Source organism: Neopelma chrysocephalum, unplaced genomic scaffold (assembly GCF_003984885.1).
Source record: "Neopelma chrysocephalum unplaced genomic scaffold, ASM398488v2 Primary Assembly neopelma1_71, whole genome shotgun sequence".
Taxonomy (NCBI): Eukaryota; Metazoa; Chordata; class Aves; order Passeriformes; family Pipridae; genus Neopelma; species Neopelma chrysocephalum.
This window is the reverse complement of record NW_020897731.1, coordinates 6,328,550-6,347,965: the sequence shown is the minus strand read 5'-3', so window position 1 is coordinate 6,347,965 and position 19,416 is coordinate 6,328,550. Positions and strand designations below refer to the sequence as shown.

The following is a 19,416-nucleotide window of genomic DNA, read 5'->3' as shown; positions in this document are numbered from 1 at the left end:
GTTCATGATGGAGCCTCTTGCTGGTGGTGGCTGTGAAAGAAATTGTCTCCCCTTCCCTCCTTTGTGTTCCTCCCAGCTCATTCTTTCTGCCTTCCTGTGGCCAGCACTAGTCTTTGTGGGGGTACTTGGTAAACTCAGTCAAGACCCGAGATAGCTGAAAGCTTCCTTTTTTACCTTTTTTCCTTTTTTTTTTTTTCTTTTTCTAGATGGGTCAGGGTACCATCTTGCTGTAATGCACATGAATGTCGCTGCCGCCATAGGCGAGAACTAGAACAAGTGACTGAGGGATTATGGTGGTGGCAGCCAGTTGCCCTAGTCTTGGTCTGTGCTGTCATGTATTCTTGCTGAAATGCCAAACTTCTTTCTAGGAAATTTTGACTTAGTTTAGTTCTGCTAGTCCATGTAACAAAATGGAGTAATCAAGTAGCTCTGCTCCTCTCTTACATTGCTGAACATGTTTATATGTTAACATGAGTAAACAGACCTCATCTCTATTCTGAGTCACCCAGGCATCTGAGTAATCAGATGTGCATGCAAAGAGCATTACCGTAATCCAGTTTAAAAGTAACTAAACCAGTAATGTAGACTGTGTAGGTTAGATGAGAACCTGATTAACTTTGCTTTCCCAGGTGAACCAGCCCAAAACACATTTAATTTAGGCACTTCACTGCTTGCACTCATTAAACCTTCACAGTTAGTAGAAAGACGGGGACTCTTTTGAAATACACTTCTCTGGATGATCCACTGCATGTGCAGTTTCTTCCCCATGCTTCCATTGCATGTTGTTTTAAAGGACAAAATTTGGGACTCCTTGTTAAGTCCAGTGGTGATGGTATCTGGCTCTTCCCTGCCATGATGTTTTATCATGTGAGCCAGAACCTAACACTGCAAGCAGCCAGTTGTTTTTTGCTCTGTGTGCTCATCAAAATTGGCAGAGTTCAATCAAAATCATCAGCTGGTCCTCAAAACATGCACAGTTCCTGAAGTTGCTGTGTGGAGCAATGTGCTCCAAGATGCAATGCATCGCTAACTGGGCTGTGCTAGAAGCAATAATGGGCAAAATGAAGGTGCTGAGACTCTGGAACAGGTTTGTCCAGGGAAGTGGTGAGAGCCCCATCCCAGGGGCAGGCTGGATGGGGCTCTGAGCAACCTGATCGAGATGAAGATGTCCCTGATTATTGCAGGGGGCTTGGAACTAGATGACCTTTAAAAGTCCCTTTCAACCCAAACCATTCTGTGATTATATGAAAATGATTCAGCCCCACTGTTAGGTTGAAATGACCATCACACTGGACAATATAGAAGGCACTGTATGCAGTTACCATATTTCTTAACCTAGTGCATCAGTGAGGTGAGAGGAATTGGGGACCTTGTATACAGAGTCCAAAGCAAACAGGAGAGAGTGTTTTTTTTGGAAAGATTAAAGAGGCCATTTGAGTTTAAACTGAGATAATTCAAAACCAAAGTCTAGCCCAAATGAGGTCAAGTAGCAAAGACTGGGGAAATCGGAGATTGGGAAGCCAGAGGTCAGTTGTAGTAAATAAAGTTAGGGAAATAAACGCAGTGTCTGTGGCTATGAAAAGCAAAGGCATTTAAATTTTGCTGTCAGTATGAAATGTAAAAAGAGCAAACTAGGGAGCATCAGGTATTTTATAGAGGAGATAAATGGCCTGATGGAGGAGATCAACTGACATGTCAAAACATAAGTCATAACCAAATAGCCTTACTGTTAAAACAACCAGTAATGACACTTACTACCATGTTATAATAAGAGCATAAAATATCCTCCAAATTATGGGAGTTGCCTGCATATGCTACAGTAGAATACAAAGAAAGAATACAGGGGGACAGATTTCTGGAGATGTGTTTGAACCCTGAATATTTCATTTCATCAGAGTTCTTTATCAGAGGCTATAAAGGACAGTCAGTGAGGGTATGAGAATGAGACATGGGGCAAGAAATGCAGCATGGGAAGAAGGGTGAAATTTCATTGTGATGTGCTTAATGTTATTTGTAATTCAGTGCCTAATAAATTGGGAAATGAACATACAGGCTTTTCAGATGGTGCAGTTTTTACTTAGAAGTATCAAAGTTTTTGAAATTTTAAGTTGCTCTAAAACTAGTTTAAAAACTGAAAGCTAATTAAAGGATAGGAAGAAGGGGAAGGGCTTAATAGTCACTGTTCAGGATGGACAGGAACCTGGGAGGGCAACAGCTTTCTCCCCATTCCTCTCCCAAGAGTTCTGTGCTGAGGTTAGTCTTACTCAGCATTTCCACTGCTGTCGTGGTGTAAGAAATGCACCCAGTAATTTCCAAGTTTTTGAGTGATACTGAGTGGTCCTCAGGTAATGATACTGGTGCTGATGATTTCCAGGACTTCTTATGTGCTTGATTATAGCTGTATGTGTTGTTATATGTCTGGGTGGTTGGGAATAATCAAACTGCGATTGCATGAAACTGAATTCAGAGCTGGCAGTTGCAACGTGGAGATAATGATTTCAGAGCGCTGTTGGTGCTAATTCTGAGATCTTTCCTGTTTGCAGCAGCAGCCAAAAAACCCACCAATGTTACGCATCGTCAGGGTGATAAGAACAAGATAGAGGTGCTGCTGCACCGCCCTGGAAGCCTTGGGGCACTCACATGTGGAGTACTGCAAAGTTTTGGTCTCCCCATCTTGAGGAGTGTATGTAATGGACTTACTGAAGATACAGAAGAGGTCTACTAAAAAGTTAGGGAACCGAACACTCAAAAGACTGGAATGTTTCAATCTGGGAATGAGAGGGCTGAAAAGGGGGATGACTTTACAGAACTGGGAAAGCAGTAGGTGAGGTGAATGTGCAATGGTAGCTTTCCAGATTCTGCAGTGTTATAGCTCAGGCACAGTGGGTGAAGAAGGCAGATGATTGATTTAAAGCAGATGCACAGTGTAGTGAACCTCTGGAACTCGATTCCTTGGGGAATTGTGGAAGGAGTTAGTATCAGCAGGTTTAAAAAGGGGTTAAAAAAACTGCATGCACAACTAAGCCATAAACAAACTAAAGGAAATGGACTTCAGTGTCCCTGCTATACAACAGTTAGGGATGCTGGAAAAACATAAAAGATATGCTTGATAGGCTTGTGTCATCTCTCTAGATAACACTTGCTGTTACCAGTGATGAAGGTAGTGTTAAATGGAGCAGTTGTCAGATCTGGACAGGCAGTTTGTATGTTCCAGTTATGAGCATGAGGAGAAACATTCTTAAAATGAGCAAGGAAAGGGGGGAAACCAATATTGAATTATACTGAGTATTCCCTTCCTTGGGGTGTTGTGGTTCTGTACGTTTTGTCAACAAGCATTTTGCTAGAAATGTGACAGTTGCTTCAAAATCACTGCTGTGCTGCTTAGCTGTGGCAATGCTGGGGGAAGGTCAGCTACGACTTGGAAAATGCTGCTGCACAGAACATGCTCTGCTAAACCAGCTGTTCAGAAGCACCGAGTCTCCTTTCTAAAGGACTTACGAAGAAGCTTTCAAACTCTAGCTCGTAAGTGACTTGGAGGATCAAAATTTAGTTCAGGTGACTAAAACGATTTGAAAAGAAAAATGAGTTTATTGACAAATGAAAAGTTTACTATTTTGGATACTGTAAAAATTGTCCTTCATTATAGTTTCAGGTTTGTTTTATTCAGTCTCACGCATCTTAATTACCTTATAGAGTGTTGCTCATTGGTGTGTGGCATGAAGCATAAAGCTGAGTTTCAGACACCAGATTCTTGAAAATTACTATGACTTCAAATTAATGTTTAAGGGGGGGGAAAAAGCCAGATATGGCCTGGTGCCCTAATTCACTACAAGATTCTGTTAGTATTTTCTAAATACATTAAAAACACCGTAAATTATTTGTTGACTTGTCTCATGTACAAAGAAGGGGGAATTTTGGGTTGTCCTGGTTAGGTCTTTACCAGCTTGTTTCAGTTAACTTGGCAACCCACTTCCAGTTTCTGTTGGGTGCCAGAGTTCAGCCAGCCTGAATGTAAATGGGTCTCAAAGCAGGCAGATGGCTGTAGGAAATAAAATCCTGTATTAATAAATATAATAGTTTCTTATCTCATGATCACTTTAATATTTCAAATTAAAGGAATACCAGTAAGTGAAGGTAAGTGGAGGTGGGTAGAATTACAGTGTTGGTTTGTCTGTGCTCGCAACTTGTTTCTTTCTGAATTGCTGATTTTTAGCCTTATGGCTTCTGATGACTGCAGTGTTACTAAAGTGATTTTCTCTTTAGTTTTTGAATTTTCAGTCCAGAGTATGTGAGAGGTCTGGCCAACCATGAAGTGTTCATGGGGAAAAAACAAAAAACCTCTTCCATTATAGTAGAAATAGTTTTGGAGATTATGGTGTGTTTGGTAGTGCCATGTTGTCATTATCTGAATTTGAAAAATGGGAATTAAAAATGCATTGTGAAAATATACTCAGTTCTGAAAGCTGACTGTGACAGCTTACTTAAACTTGCTTATTTAGTGTTGCTCATTGTACTTCTGTGTCATTTTGAACTTGTTACCTTCATGGCACTAAGCTATTGGAGCAAAAATCTCTTGAAAAATACCTGTTCCAACTGAGGTTTTATACCATGATAGTACTGGCAGTGTTTCAGACTTCACAGTGCTGAACGAAGTGTAGCGCATCATAAAAATGGAGACATTTTCTGAATCACCAGGTTACGAGAACTATAAATCTAAACAAATGGCCTTTTCTTCTTTTCACATTTCTTTTGTTTTTGTGCAGGTCCTCATGCTGAAACCGCCAGTGGATGCCAGAATTTGCAGTGTGGTTTTCGGGCCTGCTGCCGCTCTGGCGAATGACCGCTGACTTCTGATCTTTGTCTACTTCATTTAGCTGAGCAGGCTTCCTTTCATGCACTTTACTTACAGTTTGCATCTTGTGTTAACAATCCTTGGAGTGAGAGTTGTTATACTAGCCTGACCCTGCCCACAACTTCAAAATCTTAATTATGAGTGTACTGTACAGTGTTGTAACAATCTCACAATCTCATTTGGCTTGAAGGGTGTTGGGTTTTATTTTACATAATTTGGGGAATATGGGAAAACCTTCAGATTTTTTTTTATGCCACTTTCTTCCAAGTTTGGCACTTAAATATACTTTACTGGATTATTTTGTGTTAGGGGACTTTTTTTTTTTAATTTTGAATCCATAAGTACAGTATAAACCTCTGCAGAGAATTTCAATTGTATTGTTTGCATTTGGGTAACAATTATACATCTTTAGGAGCCTTGTTTCTTCCCCTTTCCTTTCATCTTGAAGTTGTTCTTTATATTGCAAAATTAGGGAAATTACCACCTTCCTTTTGCATTTGGTTTTGTATTTGGGCTTGAAAAACATACTCAAATAAAACATTCCCACCAATTAAAAAAATACGCAGCAGTTGAATATCTGTGCTTTTAAGGTATAAAGTACCATGCCAGGAGGCTGCCGAGATTGGACGGGTTAGTAGGTGGTGTGGTGGTTGCAGAGCTGTGAACTGTGCAGTACATGGGGAAGGTTTGGTTTGGGTTTATTGTTCCCATGACTGTGCTAAGTGGCATTTTTGAAACAGCTTCCAAGGAAGTCGGTTTTCATTAATCTGAACTCTGTGGAAGACACGTTTTCCCCCTTGCTTTGATAGTTAAAAAGACTCCCCTCTGAACTGTAGAGACTGGCAGGGAGGCAGAGAATCTGTTGTGATGAGTGAAACATCTGCTAGGAAGGGAAGAGTAATTAATGTATGAGTAGGGCATGACTGTGTGTGTGTGGTGGTATGGGGATGACCCCACTGCTTGGGAGTTGAGTATTGTAGCCCATGTCAAGTTGTAAACTTTAATGGCCACCTGCTCATGGGTGGCACAGTTTCAGGTTGGTTTTTTTCTTCAGCAGAGGAGGGGCAGGTATCTGCTTTTGTAGAAGACAGAGGTTTTTTCCCCCTATCCTGCCTAATTTTTAAGGCTGACAATACAAGCTAGTAATTTTTACCGATTTTCCTAATTGGATAAATTCTTTTGAGTAGTATTTATTTAGGACATCAGTCATGGTGACCTAAGTAGCTTTCAAGATTCTTGGTGTCTGGGAAGTCAGCTTGCAGGCAGAGCTGGAGATTACAATAAACTGCAAGTTTTGACATCATCTTACTCCCAGTAAAACTGAAGAGGAGTAAGGTAAGAAGAACATTAGTGAATGCAGAGTTGGTGTGGAGGTGGCTGTTCATGCTTAACAGGTGACTGTGGGCCAGAGGCAGAATGTTCAGTGCTCAGTTTGAAGCCTATAGAAGGGGTATCCAAGGACACCACTGATTCAGCAACTGTTGCTCTAAGTAAGCTGCATTAAATGGAGTTTGGTGCCCAAAGGTGAGAGGAGATGGACACCGTTTGTGCAAGGCTGACTGAGGCTGTTGGTAACAAGGTACACAGTGGGTTTGGTTTATCTGTCCCTGTTCCAGAACTGATTTCTGAGGCTGGGAAGGTGCAGCAAGAGGAGCTTCTGCTTGCTGCTGGGTGATGCTTTCTGTGCAGACTGGTAGACACAGCTGAGGACTGAATCAGCTGCAGATATACCATGGACTAAATTTAGGAGTTGCCATCAGTGTTCACCAAAGCATCATGTGATGACAATGTACTCCTTTCTGGTGGAGGTCAAAGGGGAGGGAACCTGTGGTGGCAACCCCTGACTCTAATCCATGAGTGCTGGGAGAACTGGCAAACACTAGCGAGGCTGCTCAGGGTCGTCTTTGAAAGGCTGTGAGATCAGGAGAGGTGCCTGAGGACTGGAAGAAAGCAAATGTCACCCTGGTGTTCAAAGGAGGACCCAGGGAGCAGGCCAGTCGTCCTCACCTCAATCCATGGAAAGCTGATGGATGCCTCATTCTGGAGGCCATATCTATCCACATGGATGACAAAAAGGTGAGCAGGAGTAGTCAACATGGATTCACTAAAGGTAAATTATGCTTGACCAGCCAGATTCATTCCACAATGAAACAACTACCTGGATGGGTGAGGGGAGAGCAGTGGATATTGTCTAACTTGATTCAGCAAGGCTTTTTACACTGTCACAACATCCTCACAGGCAAAACTCAGGAAGTGTGGATTGGATGAGTGGACAGTGAGGTGGACTGAGAACTGGCTCAACGGCAGATTCCAGAGGGGTGTAGTCAGGGTACAGCGTCCAGCAGGAGGCCTGTCACTAGTGCTGTTCCCCTAAGGTTCAATACTGGGCCCGGTATTGTTTAACTTATTAATCAGTGACTTGAATGAAGGGTTTGATGCCTTCTCAGCAAGTTCACTGATCACACAAAGCTGGGAGGAGTGGCTGGTACCCCACAGTGCTGTGCAGCCCTTCAGAAGGACCTCAACAGGCTGGAGAGATGGGCAGAGAAGAACTGTCTGAAATTCAACAAAGGAAAATGCAGAGTCCTGCACCTGGGGAAGAGTAACCTCATGCACCAGGACAGGCTGGGGGTCAACCTGCTGGAAAGCAGCTCTGTGGAGAAGGATCTGGGGGTCCTGGTGACGACAAGCTGTCCATGAGCCAGCAATGTGTCCTTGTGGCCAAGAAGGCCAATGGTATCCTGGGGTGCATTAGGGAGGTGATCCTGCCCCTCTACCCAGCCCTGGTGAGGAACATCTGGAGTGCTGTGTCCAGTTCTGGGCTCCTCAGTACAAGAGAGACATAGAGCTCCTGGAGTGGGTCCAGCAAAGGCCACCAAAGATGGAGCATGTCTATTACAAGGATAGGCTGAGGGAGCTGGGCCTGTTCAGCCTTGGGAAAAGACAACAGAGGGGACCTCATCAATGTCTGTAAGTATCTGAAGAGAGGGTGCCAAGAGAATGGAGTCCAGCCCTTCTTGGTGGTGCCAAGCAATAGGACAAGAGGCAATGGGCACAAACTGATGCAGAGGAAGTTCCATCTGAACATGAGGAAGAACTTCTTTACTGTGTGGGTGACCAAGCACTGGAACAGACTGCCCAGAGAGGTTCTGGAGTCTCCCTTACTGGAGATATTCAAGAACCATCTGGATGCAATCCTGTGCAATGTGCTCTAGGATGGCCCTGCTTGAGCAGGGAGGTGGGAGCAGATGACCCACTGTGATCCCTTCCAGCCTGACCCGTTCTGTGATTCTGTGATTTTTGACTAGTATTTATTAGATAACTGAACTAGATTCAGTTGTGGCTCAAGAACAATCTTCATTTTGATCTGATGAACATTCTTCCTAAGCGCAACTGACCGTCATTTCACTTGGAAGTTTGATTGGCAAGATAACCACAGGTGAAGGATATATATTTTTCTATCAGTATTAGCAGTTACACCACTACTTCCATACTAATAACTGAATTTGATTTTTAGTAAACAAGTCTTTTGATAATATTTTACTTGCAAGTTTGGCAACTTGCAGACAAGGATTTCATACTCCAAAGTAATTTAACCAAAATTTTGTATAAAAGAAATGAGCTTCCACTTAAGTTTTTGTATAAATATTTATTAAATCCTTTGTCTTCTTAAGAAAATGATGTCTTACACCTCTAAATGGTGCTGGCATTATACAGACATAAAATATGGAATAGGAGATGAAGCAGCCTCTTAAAAATTGAAGTATGGCCTTCACTGATGGCGCCTTGGTATATGAAATTTGTTCATGGCTAAAAATTCAGGAACTGAGGTATATAGTGTCTTTGAAGAGGAAGAAGGTCTGTAGATAAAATAAACTGACTAGCTAAAAACAAGGTCTTCAAGGGATTCCAAGGAGACATTTTACTCTGCAATGTCACTGTATGTGGGCATGTGTAATGATGTCCCAGTGGGAGCTAAAAAAGACTGTATAAAAATCACCTACTGGAATTTTATGCTGTCAGTCTCTTCTTTAGCAGTAATAACTAGCATCTTCAGTGGTTGTAGGGCAAATAAAGCTACTAAAAATCAAGTTCTCATTTGATTTTTAAAATACTTGGGATAGCTCAAATCAGCAGTGAGAAAAATCTGTTACATTTACACCTATATAAGCAAATTTCTTGCAGTATTCTGACTGCTCTGTACTACCCATTTCGCACAAGTGAAGCAACATAAATCCATACAGAGAGAACATTCTGGGGATAAGGATGAATATACACAGCTAGAGCAAATTCAACATTGGAAACATCAATGGAATGAACTCCCGTGCTGTGTACAGCTTCTATTAAAGGTCTGACTTCCGAATATGGCATATGAATAGGAAATCCAGAGACCTGGGAGAAAGACAAAGGGAAAAAACATGTAAGAAGAATAGGTAAAGGCACCTGAATAAATACATAGTTTTAAAAATCTGTTTTACTGAGCATGGAAATTTATCTTTTCTATTGCTGACCTCAGGAGATGCAATAAAAAAAGCTTATTTTTTGTATTTTAATGCCACCTCCCTCTTTCACATATTCCAGGCAAGCTTCTGACATTTTTCCTCTTTAATCTGGTTTAAGTTTGAAGATGTTTAGAAACCACTAGAATAAAGTTATATTAATGAACACATACAGCAGAACTTCACTGCTTTTTGCCTCTTGGCTGGTTTTAAATCACTGTGTTCTCCTGGCTGAGGATTTGAGATGGCCAGTGTCTCCTGAGCAACAGGAACTGAAACCTCAACTCATTTTGGAACTGGCCCTAGCTGTGTGCAGTGCTGTCACCACAGGTGTTCCACATGGAAAGCAGAAGGCCATTCCAACAGCCTGGAGGAAGAACACACAGCTACACCAGTGGCTGCAGTAAACACTTCAGAACATTGTCTTCAGATAGTGAAGTAAAGAGTAGAAAACTGAAAAAAAAGCATGTGTGTTGTGTGGGCTCCTGCACCTGTAAGTAGACAGTGTGCAGCACAACTCAGCACCAGAGCCAGGTTCTTACTGACCCAACCAGCCCCCGAGCAGCTGGTGCTGGGAGACTGCACCCATGTTTATGTACTGGCAGCAGTGGCTGCTGTGGTGCAGCGGTAAAACCAGAACAATGCAGCCAATTTACCTTTACATTCTTGGTTTTATGTTCAGCAGAAAGTTTTTATCTTAAACATTACAGAGAACTAAAACAGGTCGTCACTCCTTTCACTCTGTAAATATTACATAGGTATAAAAGCTCCTGCGAATTTGGATAGTAGAAGAAATAAATAGCCTAGGATGCTCTTCTATACCACAGAGTGGTGATTTAAATCCTAGGGATTTAAATTCTTGTACTATGCACAAGCCATTTATGTTCACAGCTGTACCCTGTAATCTCCCAGCTGTTTTTGCAGCTCTGCCTGATGATCATCTTCTACATCTTTGCCTTGGTTTTGTTCCAGCAGCGGCAAAAAGTTACGTAGGGTAGAGGTACAATATCTGTTCCAACGAGTTGGGCGCGTTGGTCTCCATTCCATAATCTTATCTTTTAATATTTTTTCAATCCTGCAATAAGATAGACTGATTATTACAATTCTAGTATTTATTGGACATCTGAGCTGATCTTCCTTGGCAGACAGTACAGGTTCTGGGGACCATAAGTGACCTTAGTTAAACTTACTGCTGACTAGAAATGCAGAAAAGCAACTCCAACACAGCTTTGTGGTGCCTGCATGGTCAATGCCTGCATGGAAGGCCAGGGACTTACAACCCCTTTTTAGTTCACACTCCTCTCATCCCTCCACAGCATTTTGCTCATTGGGAAATGGTAGAGCAATGATTGATCAGTTCTTTCTATCTGGCAATCCCTATTAAAGACGGAGAGTTAAAAAAACCCCTGGAATGGTAGCTTCTGATTTTTTTTGGCCATTCTCAATTCCTAGCATTCAAAGCAGGTTTTTAGGACCTAGGTGTGAATATGCTTTAGTATCAGCACTGACAGCATTTGTTTTGGAGGTAGAATTACCTGCTCTGTAGTTCCACTGCAGCAGCCTTATCCGAATGCTGATAAACTAATTCTTCAGGCTAGCAATAAATAAAACAAATATTAAAATGTGCAATTTATTCTAGTTGTACAACAGTGTAACTTCACTGTTCACTTGTATTTCTGTCTTGATGATGCCCACAGGAATTGACAATTATATTGAAATAATTATTCCTTAGTAGAGACATGATAAAAAAAATTAACGAGATATTTGTGTGTAATGCTGCGTTTGTTTTTTTTCTCCAGTAAACTTCAACTGCATACACCTTTGATAACTACAGAAATTTCTGGTTTCTTAATAAGGATGCTCATACAGCTTGAAAAAAATGCCTTCTTAGCCATAAGAAAAAAGTTGACATTTTCTTTATAATACCAAGCTACTACTTTAGATAGGTTTGTGTTAAAGATTTGTCCCATTTAGTTCACTGTTATCCTGAGATCTTGCATGGACAGTTAGAGGCCAAGAGCATTCATTCTGTATAAAACCAACTTTTTGCAGTATTCCTGCTTTCATTTTTTTAAAGGCATGACTGAGAAATCTTTTTAAAAACCAGTGATATATACATAAATATACTTAAGCATAGAAGTCCAAAGAACTTAGTGTCTGCTTCTTTATACCAAGTCTGTGATGTCTCAAACCCTCCAATCGAGTTAGCAGTAGATCCATCAATACCTGAACGCTGCTGAGACCAGGGAATGGCAAACTTCTTGAAAAGAAAGACTTCCAGTGTTTTGGTTTGCTGATATCAAAATTTATCCTTACGGGGCAATCATATTCTTGAATATTGAACCAAATCTACAAGAAAGCAAATTTGTTATAACTTTCAGCATATAATCACAACTATGGAACACATTCCACTTACATAGCAATAAAATACCGTATAATGTTAACCTCCTGTAGCAATTTCTTCTGCTGTTTTGCCTGCTGCAAAAGTCTTTTCTGAATTAAATTCTTCCAGCAGCCCAGCCCAGTGCCGCTGTGGCTGTGATGCCTGGTAGCTGCTGCACCCCAGCACCATTGCTATTTTAGGCTTATCTTGCAGAATACAAGCAGGTGTTGCAGACACACACATCTCCTATGTGTATTTTGTCATCAAGTGGAACCCATATCTTGCACTCCCCTTCTTTTACAGACATCCTTTTTGGTCTGTGGGCCTAGCCCAAAGCACGCAAGCATTGTAGGATTCTTGTTTAAACAATCTCTAAATAGCTACTGCTAAGGCTGCAAAATGTACTGGCAATTAATATGTGAATACTAATCAATATGTGCAACCCTTTGTAGCCGATGTTTCTGCGTAGAGCCTTCTGGGACACAACCCAGCTGGTGCTGCCCCACTTGGATATGAAGTGTTGTGGCTCTGCTGGTGGAATCTGCTCAGAGTGACATGCAGATTGGAGTTGGTAGCCCTCAAAGATGTTGCACTCTGCAGTTCAAGGTTAGCTGATCAGGTTGTCAGTCTTTAGTTGCTTCTTCCAACAATTAACAAATGGCTACATTTTTCTTAACTGTAGGTTTAGTACCACTTAAAAAAACCTTAAACAACTTGACCACTCCCCAAAATGCTTTCAGGGAAAAAACTGACACTTTTAAAATAAATGTATTTTAGAATATTAAATTCTCATAAAATACCAGAAGATTAAAATCCAAAATAAAACTCATAATGCATGGCATTCCAAAAAAACTGAGGAGCAAACTTTGAAACTCAACTTCCAGTTTTCATTCAAATAAAACCTGAGGTTCTTTTTTTAAGCTCGCCTTCTGTTTCCTCATTTTCAAGACTTTCACACATCTTTCTACCTCACTATCATGTCCCTGTTTGTGTCCCCAGAAGCTGTGAGGTCTGGCTTCCAGCCAGGTCAGGGAATGCAGCTGGCAGGACAGTGCCCAGGGTTTCTGTCCCTCCGAGCACAGGCTCAGCTCCACCACAGTCTGTGGCCTTTTGTCCACCTGCCCTGAGCTGCACAGTTCTTGCGATCTCTCCTCTCTCCCCCCACGATCTCGGAGGGTTTCCAGCCACACAATGAATAATATATTGTGAATGTGCACTAGTATGACTTGTGTATTTGCAAATAAATGGGAGGACTTCATGCCAGGCAGAAAATCAATATAGTTTTTGTGCCTTGTGGTGCCAGCTCTCTGTTGTGCGCATTGAACCATTCAGGCTGTACCCACTGTTATATGGGCAACTCAAGTGACTCCTTGTAATATCCTTTATTGCTCATTTTTCAGTTACATTTCAACTGCAAACTATTATCTTTGAGAAAATGACTAGTCCCCACCTAAACCATGGTAATCTTAAGATATCCAAGTTGGGAAACATGTAAGTAAAACCCAATAATGAAAATTATATTAACAGATGTCTTGATTCACGTAAATTGTGATTAAAAATATTTTTAATGTTAAAGTAGCTGAAAAACCTACTTAAGGTTTAATAAAATCACTAATAATGTGATAGCTTAACTACAGTTTCAATGATGAACAAATCATGCATAAGGTAAAAAAAAGTTATTAACACTGTGTAAGAAATGTGACAAGACTGGGCACACTTACATTATCAGAGCTGATCAGACAGTACACATTTTGTAAGGGGCAGAAAGTATCATACTGCCCATAAAAACATCCAGTACTGGGATTCCAAATTACATACTGACTTTGTTCCAAAGTTAATACATATGCAGTTGGTCCCTAGGAAAGAAATAAAAAATATGAGAAAGATGTTTGAAAACTGGCTGCAAAGACAATATGTTTTGTATTCTTTGGAATACTATATTTTTACTATTAAGGTTAAGATTGCTTTTTGGGGCAAACTGCTTGGAAGAATTTACAGGTTCAACACTTACATAAAAATGTGCTCTTTGTTATGTGGCAGAGAAATATTGGACATACACAGCCAACAACTTAAGGTCAAATCAAGGGTTAGAGATGCTTGATACTGTATTATGAGGACAACAGCTACTACCAGTTTAAGCATGGAAACATGGGTTCAGGAAAAAAACCCAGACAATATTTATACTAAGATATACTTTCAATTTTTTATTTTCTTCTCTGAAAAGAATCAGTTCCCAGCACCAATGTTTAGATAATATCCTGGACAAACATCCCAGCAAGAAACAACTATCTATTGGTGGGAATCAAAGACTTCACTGAATAAAAGTTAATACTCAGGCCGAATGAAAAAATCCTCTTACCTCAGGAATGGCATTTCCAATGATAAGCCAGGCTTTTTTCCCCATACCAAGAAAATAATTACACAAGAGCACAGCATGTTCTTCCTCATCGCCCGCCAGAAGATAAAGAAATTGCTAATTGAGGTATTAAAAAAAAGAGTCTTTGTAGGCAGTTATCAATTTATAACATTTGATAATTTTTTTTAACACTTCTGAAGCAAGCAGTCCGCTCAGATCTTTGCAACTGATCTTTGCATTGGTCACTGCTTCAACACACAGGATGAAGTGTGAATGCCGTGAAAATCCATGAGATCTGAGATTTTATCACAAGAACCAGGGTCTTTGTCTTTTTTCAGAAAAGTTCTGAGATGATAAAAACTTCATCTATGATCAACAGCATCTGCTATTATTTTATAAGTGACAGGATTTATGTGACAGAGAGGGCTAAATATCCCATTATTGCTGACACTACATGCAATGTTTTTGCTACAGTTCCTTGGAATGACAATGATCCATTTTAAGTCTAGTTGTAAAGTCTACATCAGTCAGCATCCTTTCACTTGTGCATGACTAGCCATTATGGTTTATAACAGAAAAAACAGGAGATGTTTTAAGCTCTAAGTATTCTCAGCTAATTGCAACATATCAACTATAAAATTTTTGGCTCACATCAGAATGAACAACTTTTATCAAGCTTTGGTCCTTGTTCTTTGAAATAAATGGCTCAAAGAAAAATAGTCCTCGCAATAACAGAATCACAGAATAATTTGGGTCTGAAGGGACCTCAGGAACTCATCTAGTACGACCTCCCCCTGAAAACAGGGGCTGCTAGGATGTTACATCCCATTCAAGAGGATAAAGAACTTCTGTTTAATGCATTGCTTACGTCTGATGTACTCCATAAATCACAAATTCCAGCAAATGACACAGTATCTGGCAAAAAAGGAATCAAAGCAACATATCGAGCCGCCGATTCCTGCAAGAAAACAAAAGAGAGCAAGTCACCCCTTCAATTCACAACACTTGTAGTATTATACCAGATGTGAAGAATATTGCTGTTTCCACAGATATCAATGACAAAACATAGTAAGTTCATTACAGTAGCAGCTAGCTCATTTTAGAACTTGTATCAAAGACTGATACGATTTACTCCCATTGAGGTTTGTCATAATGCTTTATCTTTTAAAAGATAATACTCATTATTTTTTCCTATCTTTTTTCACCAAGAAGACAAATGTTATCTTACAACATCATTATAGTTAGACTTACTGCGTGTAACACCTAGTCCTTACTACTTTATTTTGCATGTTTAGTTCTTCCTTTACAAAAGGCGTAGCTGTACAGAAGACACACAGAGCTGGGATGTGCTTATGTGCAAGTGCACAGGCAAAAACACACTTATCTTGAAACCTGTATCCCAGAGACTTTACTATCCTTTTTAAGTACTTACTGCTGCTGTGTGAGATCTATTCGGGACGGCATCAAGAAGCTCCTGTGGTGGATTCAGAGGTTTGATATATCTGGTAATAAAAACTGTCTTCCCATCAAGGTCAATTACAGTTGTTAGGCACTGGCGGCTTGGAAACTTTGATGTACATTCAGCTTCATATTTTTCTGCTGCCTGGAGCAGTTTCTCATCTTCTTGGGTATCAAACTTCAAAAGACAGTAGAATTTATACAAAACCAGTTTTATTTACAGTTTGGACTTTAGTCTTTACTATATTCGGCCTTAATTCCACCATCTACAGGAGCATAAAAGGAGCATTAAATGCTTTCCTAATAGCATTTTGAACTTGCCTTGTAGAATAGAGTTTTGCTTACAGACATGTAGGAAAGGTCAAGGCAATAGAAAATCAGACAAATTGCATTTTTTGCATTTAATGAACGCCCATAATGACCTATACCTATAATACCTACCTATACCTATAATAAGCTGGCTTTATAACAGCACTGAAAAATGCAGCAGAAGTTATGGCCAAGTAAAACTGTGGGAATGAATATGTAACAACACATATTAATTCAAAGGTAAACAATAGCACTCCATTAAAACCACAACTGAGGTTATGACAATGCCTATGCAATGCCAAAATATTTGCAGAGAAGGTTCAAGTGATTTTTAGATGAATCCTTATAATTCAGACTTATCTAAAATGTTAACATTTTTAGATGAGATTTTTCACAAGCAAATGTAGGACTCAAAAGCACATATTAATTATATAACAATGACAATTATTTCCTCGTGTTACCTAAGGTGTCATCTTTTAAAGGTATTAAGATCAGTCAAAATAGTATTTTTCATCTACTTAGAACTCCCTGTATACTTCTAGTGGTGCTGAGAATGAAAGCTCATCCTTCATAATATTTTTGTTCAAAGTAAGCCACTCTTTGTCATTTGTTACCCTTCTTCTCAAGCTAAGCTGAGGTGGAACAGCTGGGCACTGCCCTGCAGCTGGACCTCCAGGTCAGCAGAGAAAGCACACAGTGGTGATTCTTCTCAACCATAATTAACAGCAGAAAAGTACAGCCTCTGGCACTTTGTAAACTTAAATGTAGCAATTCACTGCAAATATTGCTGGCAAATAAACAATTACTATGTCAGAGTCAAGAAACATAAAGTGCAAAAAGACTGCTGAAAGACTTGGCACAAACCCAAGCTAAATCTTTAACAGGGAACAACAGGAGTATCTCAACAGATTTATTAATATTGTACCTTCTTAAGCATTTCATTCATCTATATAGAGGTTCAGGAAGCAGAGCAGGAAAGAGAGGAAAAATGAGTAAAGAAACAAAAATGGTATCATAAAATTAAAATTATGCTTAGCATCCTAAAACAGTACATAAACATATCAAATTTAACTACAGGTCAGGAATAGAAAGAAAGAAAGAATGGCAAATTAATTAGTTTGTCTTTGTCATCAAAAACTGAGTATCAAATTGCATCTATGCAAGAAATTCGGAACATTTGCTCGTTATTTAAAGACATCAAGATTCAAAACATATACTGCATAATATTTTACAATAATTTCACCCCTTTGAATTTCTATGATTTTTATTTTGAAACACTATTAGAGGCAGGTCTTTCTAGAAACAGAGATATGCTATCTTACAAATTCAGCACTTTTTTTCCCCCAGCAACTAATTACTATATGTGAAGATTAAGACTATGAAACTCTTCAATAAATTGTTATCTATTAAAGGTCCTTCAAGGCTGTTAAGTTTATATTTATGGTGTTGAGTCCTAGTAATAATCTTATCATTCAAACTAATTAGCTTTAAAAGGCATCTATGAATGCACTTTATTAATATTCTGGATATTTTGCACTGGATAGTTTCCAAGGCTATTATTTTAACAGGAAAAAGGGGTTTTAGAATGCATCATACAATTTTATATTTCTTCTGAAAAAGAAATTATGATAGACATTTCTCTCCAGTTACTCTTGTGTTTCTAATAAATGACCAGTGTAACACTGAATTGGAAACAAATGAACTGCTGCTGTTTGTGCATGAAAAACACACATCCTTGATGTATGGATCTCAAAATTATTGCCTACTGTTACATAAACTAGCAAGCAGTGTATGCATTTTAACTACATATTATTGTTGTCAGTGTAAGGCACTTCTGGTTTAGTCAAATAACTGAAAAAAATAACAGCTGCTGTTTAGAAATTATTATCTTCAAGATCTGGAGGCATGCATGAAGCCATAAATAATAAATGCTATATTTGAACAGAAGCAAGAAAATACTCTTTGCACCTGCCACCTCCTTTTTGTACACTGTTCACAAACACTCACATGAATACTTTATTGTTTACAAAAATACATGGAAAAACTATATGCTCACAGATAATGAATGCAAATTTGCTTTCTATTAACAGTGGGACCAGATACCTGGTCAAAGTGACCTCTCATGCATTAAATGTACATCTCACCTAATGGTGCATCCAATTAAATTGAACTGGGCTAAAAATTCTGAAATAGTCTGAATTTGTATCGATGCACTCCTGTACTGGCATTCATGTCCTCTGGTATACTACACATTCCTATTTATATGCATCTCAAGAACTGCACCACTGGAAACAATGAGCAAGAGTATGATGAATTACTGATTAGTTACCTTCTCTCTGACAGACTCTCCAGGAATGAGCTGGGGTTCAATGGTAATAAACAGTGTTATATATGAGCCCTCACTCAGATTTCGCACGGAGTCATAACCCCTCTCCATTCCCAGGTTCTTTTCTTTGCTGTACCCAAGGAGGACTGGTGGAATATTGACCTTAAATGTACCATCAATCTACAACAATACAGAGAAATACTTCTCATTAGAAGCAAGAAAGCAAAAGTTCCTTCTCACATACATTTGCTACTTCTGTTCAAATATTTTATTCTTTTGATTATTACTCTGAATTACAAAACAATAAAATAAGAGACTATGACATTTATGTTGATTAACTATGGGGAAAACATGAGACACCTCATTGTTAAATGTATTAATTACAACTGGATTTCAACCTCTCCTGCATATTACAAACGGCTCTAAGAGAAAAGCAAAAAAATTAACCTCCTGATTTGTACAGAATTCAGGTAACTGCCACCAGAAAGGATATCTTCAGCGGATGCGGAAAATGAACAGATGACTCACTGAGATGGCTCATCAAACATTTAAGAACAAAATTAAGTTTTGATAGGAGAAAACTCTAAATAAATCACTCAGAATTTCTGCTGCAGTATATTAGAACAGGATGATGAAATGCTTCATTTGCTACTGAAATTTAATTGCTGATGCACCTTGATATAACCACCGGGCTTATTATGCTTTTTCAAATTCCGTAAGAAATCCTGTTCAAATGAAAAGAATCTCTACTGCTGGGAAGATCTATACAGGCACTCACACTGTGCTTAGGGAATCAAAAGCTGCAACACCTCCTCACAGAGAGACAGGAGTACATCTGACAGGAATTTTGGAGCTACTCTGGTTCTACAACAGAAAGACCAACAAGAAGTATGAAGAAGAGAGGTTGACATCAGCATGGGAAATCCTCAAAGATGGATTATTTTTTTGCTACATCCTTCAATACATATTGGTTAGCACTCTGTTAAAATGTCTAAGTCTGCCTGTTAAGTCTCTCAGGACTGTGAGCAGACACACTTCTCGGGTGAATTTGATTAATTCATGGAACAATTCCCTAAAAATGAGTATTGGATCTTCTTCTTTCTTGTTTGTTGACTTACAGCAACAGTGGTCACATTATGTAACATTGTCTGCACAGGATGGCCAAAGACTTATGAAAAGACCTTCTTGGTACTTAATCTTCCCTGAAGTCAATGAAAACTTCATTCTACAGGG

The 19,416-nt window shown here is 39.4% G+C and overlaps 2 protein-coding genes across 6 annotated transcripts in view; one reads left to right on the top strand and one right to left on the bottom strand.

Moving 5' to 3' along the window:
* The window catches only part of FBXL5 (F-box and leucine rich repeat protein 5), a 37,634-nt gene extending 32,223 nt beyond the window's left edge, over nt 1-5,411 (top strand). For both annotated transcript variants that reach the window (XM_027686476.1, XM_027686475.1), the window contains exon 11: nt 4,764-5,411. In XM_027686476.1, the coding sequence (XP_027542277.1) occupies nt 4,764-4,840 (77 nt within the window). In that variant the 3' untranslated portion in view covers nt 4,841-5,411. The remainder of the gene's footprint in view (nt 1-4,763) is intronic.
* A 2,908-nt stretch (nt 5,412-8,319) lies between these two features.
* Nucleotides 8,320-19,416, bottom strand: part of CC2D2A (coiled-coil and C2 domain containing 2A) — a 54,593-nt gene continuing 43,496 nt past the window's right edge. For 2 of the 4 annotated variants that reach the window (XM_027686471.1, XM_027686472.1), the window contains exons 26-35: nt 18,187-18,363; nt 16,783-16,803; nt 15,523-15,726; nt 14,959-15,048; nt 14,094-14,207; nt 13,456-13,590; nt 11,578-11,700; nt 10,887-10,945; nt 10,249-10,426; nt 8,320-9,244 (exon numbers count right to left, since the gene is read on the bottom strand). In XM_027686471.1, the coding sequence (XP_027542272.1) occupies nt 9,056-9,244; nt 10,249-10,426; nt 10,887-10,945; nt 11,578-11,700; nt 13,456-13,590; nt 14,094-14,207; nt 14,959-15,048; nt 15,523-15,726; nt 16,783-16,803; nt 18,187-18,363 (1,290 nt within the window). In that variant the 3' untranslated portion in view covers nt 8,320-9,055. The other 2 variants (XM_027686473.1, XM_027686474.1) reach the window with 2 other exon arrangements.